Source organism: Acyrthosiphon pisum, chromosome A1, assembly GCF_005508785.2.
Source record: "Acyrthosiphon pisum isolate AL4f chromosome A1, pea_aphid_22Mar2018_4r6ur, whole genome shotgun sequence".
NCBI classification, from domain to species: domain Eukaryota; kingdom Metazoa; phylum Arthropoda; class Insecta; order Hemiptera; family Aphididae; genus Acyrthosiphon; species Acyrthosiphon pisum.
Window position 1 is genome coordinate 168,951,884 of NC_042494.1, and position 7,031 is coordinate 168,958,914.

Sequence of the window (7,031 nt, forward strand, 5' to 3'; positions counted from 1 at the left end):
CAAATTTGGACGAAATTTACATATTAAAACCTAGGATAACTATTTTAGTTATTTTGTGTGATTGTATAATATTATCGTGGGTATTTGAAACTTCTAAAGTATACTATTATATATCTATGATAGTACCACGGTTTTTTGTTGATGTATAACGCGTTATAAGTACCTAATAAATATTATGATATGATTAATTTGGAATTTATTATAGGTACCTATTATAGGTCAATTGTTTTTAAATACTATAGACTATAATATAATATTATGTCTTATACCTAGACTGATATACCGTCTACTCTCCCCTTTATTCGATTTCCACGGGGTGCCGCCATTGGGAGACTTCCCCCTCCCGTCAATCAAATCACATCAAATTCACTTATTGTATAACTTGTAAATACAGATTGTAAATATAAATTTTTGTTCAATAAAAATATTTGTCCATCATAAAAATTTTTCATAACATTACTAAAACTAATATTTGTGATTTTTAAATAAAATATGTTTGAAGTATTTTTACCCTTGTCGGATTTTATAGTTTGTTTTGTTTTTATCTGTGTCTTCTTATTCCTAGATTCAAAGTTAATAGTGATTTGATACTTATCACGTTGATGGACAGTCTCGTGGCCACACTCGAAAAAACCATCCTTAAAACGTCAATTTTCAATACTGCTATAGCAGCACTGCCCATCAACATATGGATTTACATAAATATATAAAGCTACATAGGGCATAGCAGTAAAGCTTATTTTTCTATAACTCTGCAATATCTATACTCATCTAACAATAATTATTTATAAACTTAAATCACAACATAACATTTTTTTTTTGTGTATCACTGTTCAAGAATATTCAATGAAAGAGTCATATATTCATATGTTAGCTCTTTGTGTTTAGTTTACTTTCCATACAATAATTACTAACATTGCAGTTTTCTTACTTTTTCTTCATACGGAACAGCAAGGTCATTACAGGAGATAATCTTAACCACATCTTCAGAAGATAAAGATAGGAACTCATCACTTTTAACCACTTCCCTGAAAATAATGATCATTATATAAAACATTGATTACTGAATAATATAAAGAATAAAATTAATTAAATCATACAGAAACTGTTTTTTTATTAATGTTTCAGAACTCGCTAACAATTCCGTACAGTTATGTAAGTCAGCAAACGCTCTAATACCAATACAATTAGATGCATCCAGTTGTTTTTGTAAAAACTCAGCACATGCATTAATTACATACTCTAGCTGTAAGACATTTGCAGCTGGTAACAACACCTTAGAAATCAACAATAATTCACATCAAATGATATGTTATTTGAAGTCAAAATTAAATTAATTATTCAAATTATACCTGTACATTTTCTTTTGTGACCATAATTTCTCCAGTATAAATATAATCTACTAATACTTGTAAAATGGTGGAATCTAATTCTCTTATATTTACAAGATCTTCGTTTCTCTCATCAAAATTACTAAACATTGCAGAGAAATATGGACTAGCTGCCATTAGGACAATTTTATGACCAAAAGTTGTACATCCATCATCTGTTTCAAATCTAATATCACATAGAACTTCATTTCTAAAAATAAAAATGTGTTAGGTACTAATATTTATTCTGAAAGAAGCTAAAACTATCGACACCATACTTGCGTAAAGATTGTAAGTCTTCTAGTATTCTATCAGAGTGAAAGCTATTTCTAAAATGTGTTGGTTCACATTCATTTGATTTCAAAACTTGTTTTAGGTTATTTTCACAAGATGATGCCTTAATGGTATCCATTTCTTTTACTGACATAACACCTTTGAAAAAATTTTAAAAATAAATATATTTTTAATATCATCATTGAGTTAAACATTAAGTATCTATGAAGGGGTAAAAAACCAACAAAATAATGATGTTAAGAAATAATCAACTTATTACCTAGGTAGTAAGATTTATTAAAAAAAAAAGTATTCCAATTCTAGTATTCTAACAGAGTGAATTTAATAGTTTTTTCTGAAATGTATTGGGTATTTTCGTTGCAGTGGCGTGTTTACCATGATATAATTGTGACATGATACATTTGTTATATCATGGTGCTTACATGGTAGGCCGACTAGGCCTGCCCAATTTAATTTGACTACTTTTTTTTTTTTTATCACAACCCAAGGCTTAAAATATATATACATATATATATATATATATATATAAGTGTATATCACGTATGTACGTCCGTGGTGTATATCTCATTTATTTATTCTGTGATAATATTATAATATTGGATTATTTTTCAGAAAATCACCATGTCAGTCGTAAAAGTATTTTACCAAACCATTTTGAGGAGGCCATCTCGCTTCTTTGTTGTGGTAGCAGTTGGGTCACTGTTCTTTGAAAGAACACTCGATATCGGCATTGAAAATTTATATGATAGGATAAACCGTGGTGTAAGTAAACATTATAAATTATTTTTTTATTAAACATTAGCGTTATTCAGTAAAATGAATAACATAAATAATCTATAACAAATTCAAACTTAGACATAGCATTGATATCTTGATTAGTTATTTCAAAATAGTAATATGTTATATGTATATAGGTATACAATTAATTGATATCTATATAATTTGAGGAAAATTTATTTATTTATTTAATAATAATGTAACTATAATAATCAATAATTAGATTCAAAACAATTGAATATTTTAAGAATAGAAAAGGAGAGTTCCAAATTTGCAGTAATTAATTTTAAATACATACCTGGTGATCCTAAACAATTTATGTCAAACTCTTTCAAGTTGACAAGAAGTCATAGCTGCATTAGGATATCAGAGGAGGATGCTACCCATGCATTTGTTGTCTTCGTCTTACACACGTATGATATAGCAAATTTTTACTCATTAGTTCCAATAATGTGCTGTTAGATTTGATATTAAAGTAAATATACCTTTTATCAAACTTTTAAGTAAGAACATTATCTGTGCTTAAGCATTGGCTATTTTTCAATATTTTATTTTTCAAGATTGATGATTATTTTCAATTTGTAATATTTCACATGTGCATATCTTGTTTGAAAATTAAAATACTGAAAAATATGACGCTTAAGAACAGATTATGTTCTTACATAAAAGTTTGATTATAGATCACTCTAACATCAAAACTAGTGAATGAAAATTTGCTTTGTCATACATGTGATATCAAAGACGGAGACAACAAATGCATGGGTAGCATCCTCTTAGAATCCCAGAGGACAGAGTCTTATTCCAATATTGTTCTGATAAATGCACAATATACAGTCTTCAAAGGCTGTTATGTAGTTAAAATTGTCAATTTTAATTAATTTGCTACTCGTTTAATGATACTTCATGTGTTGAGGGTTAATAGGACTCAAGTTTGGGTTGAATCCTAGATCCCAGACTGAACAATTAAGATGTAGAATGACATTTAGAAACATAGAACGATAAACCTATTCTTAGCCCAGGATAATATTAGTCTCTAATAAGTTGTTCTGCTGGAGAAATTTAAGTTCAAGTATGACTGGATATACATTTTTATTTTTGTTAAGTGTAAGCTTACACAAACAGTTATAGATACTACTATTATATTATTTTAACATTTTTAAGAGATTAAAAGTTAGTGAGTTAAAAAAAACGTAAGTTTAACCCATCCAATTATAAATAAAATTACAGAACGTAGTAATAACTAGGTTTATCTCAAGAATTCTTTGTTATCAGTGTTTATATAATAACAAACAATAGGTGTTGAATTAAATAAAATATGTATTATTTTAATTTTTTTATTTTCATTGTTATTTTTTACAGAAACAATGGAAAGACATTGCCCATAAATATGTTTGAACAGGATGACATGAACATTTATGGTCATAGTTATGTAGAACCAAAATCTGTCAATATAATAATGCTTGAAAAGTGGAAAATTAAATATAAATTCCTTGAAAATAGAATTAAGTGATGAGTTAATAAAGTTTTGATTTTTTCTTAAGTCAAGAATTTTGTATTGTTTTCCTTATCATATCCTTTAAAAACTTTAATCTAGAAACTAATTTTTGCATATTGAATGTGTAGGAGAGGGTGATATCAAATGTCCTCAAGACTTGGCACTATATAGTTAACTTTTAATTCCTATAATTGTTGTAATGGTTTTAGTTATTTATTGACAATAAACTGCACGAGTATAAACGAATGTAAACTGGAACTGACCAGATTTGTCAGTAAGTTTTTGATGTGTTTATTATTATTTGGAATAAAACATGATGTTACCAAGCTTATGATGGTACAAACTACACACTATCATGGGCGCCAGGTTTTACAATTTTCATGGGATGCACAAAATCCTAAAATGATTTAACTTATAAGCAATAAAGAAAAGATGCAAGTGGATGTCTCTCTACTGTACAAGTGGGGCACTTTAATGGATGATATTAAATTTGAATTCAATGATATAATATCGTATAATATCATTGTATTTGAAAAACGACTCTGAGCATTGACGGTTTGTCAGTATAAGATATTTTATATTACATTTTATATTGTTATTACTAATTATAAAATTAAAAAAAAATAACTGAAATTATTATTTTTGATTATTTCCTATGTAATTTCGAACAAATTTGAATTTAAGATAACTATAAAAAAAAACTATGTTCATATATATTTATGGTTACAAAATTAACTACTTAATACGTGGAACCTTGTTTTACATTTTTAATAATAGCTATAAAAGCTGAACATTTTATACATTTTTAACTACAAAATACTTTTTAATTTTAAATTCGATACGATTGCAAAATTTTAAACTTTAAATGCTTGAAAAATATTGTGCCTACGTATTACGGTATTTTTAATTTTTTCAACTGGTGTTGTAACAATATAGCAGGAGCCTTGTATTAAAGTTTCTCACTTTTTGAACAAAAAAAAAACAGCTTTATTGACATTTTTAGAAAAAAAAAAATAAAGAAATTGAAAATGTCCATCAATAACTCAAAACAAATAAAAATATTTTGAAAATTTTAAGTATTGGAAATGATATTTAATATTTATATCATAAATAACAAGAAAACCTAATACATATGTTAATTTATTGAAAATGATAATTTCTACACGTTTAATAATAAGGTATTGAATATTTATATTTATATACATTTTATATATTTATTTGCGTCTTGGGGTGCATGATATTAACCATGGGCTGTTTAATTTAACTCAAGAATTTTGTATTGTTTTCCCAGTCAAATCTTCAATTAAGAAACTAATTTTTGGACATTGAATGTGAAGCAGAGCGTGATATTAAATTTTCTCAAGACTATATATATAGTTAATTTTCAATTCCTAAAATTTCTGTAATGATTTTAGTTATTTGTTGACATTAAATTATACAGAGGGTTAACTGGAACTGACCAGATTTGTCAGTAAGTTGTAGATATGTTTATTATTATTTGGAATAAAACACCATGTTACCAAAAAATGGGTAAAATTTATGATGATACATAATACACTTTTATCCATAGAAAATTGAAATAAAAAATGTTTTAATGATTAAATCAAAAGATTTTTTTACTAAAGAAATGAACATTGGTATGTAGATAAAATATTTGTAATTAATTGACTATAGAATTATTAATTTCATGATATTTTACTGGATTTTTGTGTAAATGCTTGTCTTTAAGATGATAAAATTATAAGTACTCCTCGAACAATGGATGAAAAACGTTTTCAACCATAGAGAAAAAAAATTAATTAATCTTTTCTACGACGTTTATCACGATCTTGTTGTTGTGGTTGAGACCTCTTAGATGCATGCTTAGCTTGAGTCAAGAACTGATCCAAACCAAATGGATCCTCTTCTTGTTGATGTTTTTCAAATTGAACTGGACCAGACCGACCACTAGCTTTAGGATCACGATCTGTTCCGCTAAATTCTTTGTTCGGCACAAATCTAAATGAAAACAATAATCATAATTAATTAAATATTTTCATGAAAGATATACATTAAAAGTTAAATTATATTTATTGGTATTAGTTAGTTATAAAGTATCGGATTTCGTACTAAAATGTTTATGAGTAACAAAAAAAGGTTTCCCACACTATGTAATATCAAAAATTGTAAAACATTTTAAATTCATATACCATAAAACATACAAAACTGTCTAACAGCTATACATTTTTCAGTTTATGAGACTGATTAGACTGACTATTCAATAAATAATAATAAAAATTAAATATTCCATTCCAATATTCCAACCACAGACCTATAAACTAATGGACTTCCCACACCGCCCTGCCCTTGTTCAAACCAGACAACATAACATATGAGCATATGAGAGAGAAAAAACGTATTTTGGCACACTGTAACGACCCAAAACCTCTCTTTCTTTCTGAACAATTCCGTCTGGTGATTTCTCTCTCTATGCGCTGACCAATAGTTTATAGGTCTATGATTCCAACCTTATAATACCAAACTCACCTATTTGTCTTAGCAATTGTTTCTAAATCATCACCATACACTTCCTTATCAATATTAGCAGATGGACGATAAATATGTTGAGCCAAATTGCTGTTTCCGCGCCAAGGTTTATCATACACATTATATTCTTCATCATCACCAAATCCGGTATCCATACCAGCTGTTGTATTAAGCAAACGTTGATCGTACTGAGTATCTCCAGTTTTTCTAGTGATAGCTGGGAGACCAAGAGCAATTTGTTCACTGATGTCTCGATCTCGTAATACTTTGTTTTTACGGCTGTCAGCATTTCTAGCAAGGTTACGATCACGAGCTCTGTCTTTTTGACGTTCCAGACGTAATTGATCACGTTCGCGAGATTCGTCATTCTTTGCAGATCCAGGGAGCCGAATACCTGCTCTTTCTTCTCTGGCTTTTTGAGCCATTGCTCTAAGATGTTCCTCTTTCTTTTCTTTTTCTTTTTGTGCCATTTTCTTTTCCAGCTGAGCTCTCATTTCAACAGCTTCTCTGGCTTTACGATCTGCTATGTATAAAGCCTCGGCCAGCTTGGCAAATTTTTCATTTATATG

General features: G+C 28.1%; 3 protein-coding genes across 12 annotated transcripts in view; 2 read left to right on the forward strand and 1 right to left on the reverse strand.

Moving 5' to 3' along the window:
• LOC100570512 (ring canal kelch homolog) overlaps positions 1–1,820 on the reverse strand; it is a 278,429-nt gene extending 276,609 nt beyond the window's left edge. The window contains exons 1-4 of one of the 3 annotated variants that reach the window (XM_029486647.1): positions 1,649–1,820; positions 1,353–1,581; positions 1,101–1,276; positions 932–1,028 (exon numbers count right to left, since the gene is read on the reverse strand). In XM_029486647.1, the coding sequence (XP_029342507.1) occupies positions 932–1,028; positions 1,101–1,276; positions 1,353–1,581; positions 1,649–1,797 (651 nt within the window). In that variant the 5' untranslated portion in view covers positions 1,798–1,820. The remainder of the gene's footprint in view (positions 1–931; positions 1,029–1,100; positions 1,277–1,352; positions 1,582–1,648) is intronic. The other 2 variants (XM_029486648.1, XM_029486646.1) reach the window with 2 other exon arrangements.
• The window catches only part of LOC100158704 (kelch-like protein 3), a 255,214-nt gene that overhangs the window by 232,848 nt on the left and 15,335 nt on the right, over positions 1–7,031 (forward strand). The window lies entirely within an intron of this gene.
• On the forward strand, positions 2,277–3,981 carry LOC100573220 (cytochrome b-c1 complex subunit 9; the record flags this gene model as incomplete). The annotated part of the gene is given in 2 exon segments (XM_016806733.2): positions 2,277–2,426; positions 3,801–3,981. Coding segments are annotated over 2 exon segments (177 nt in total). The 3' UTR covers positions 3,837–3,981.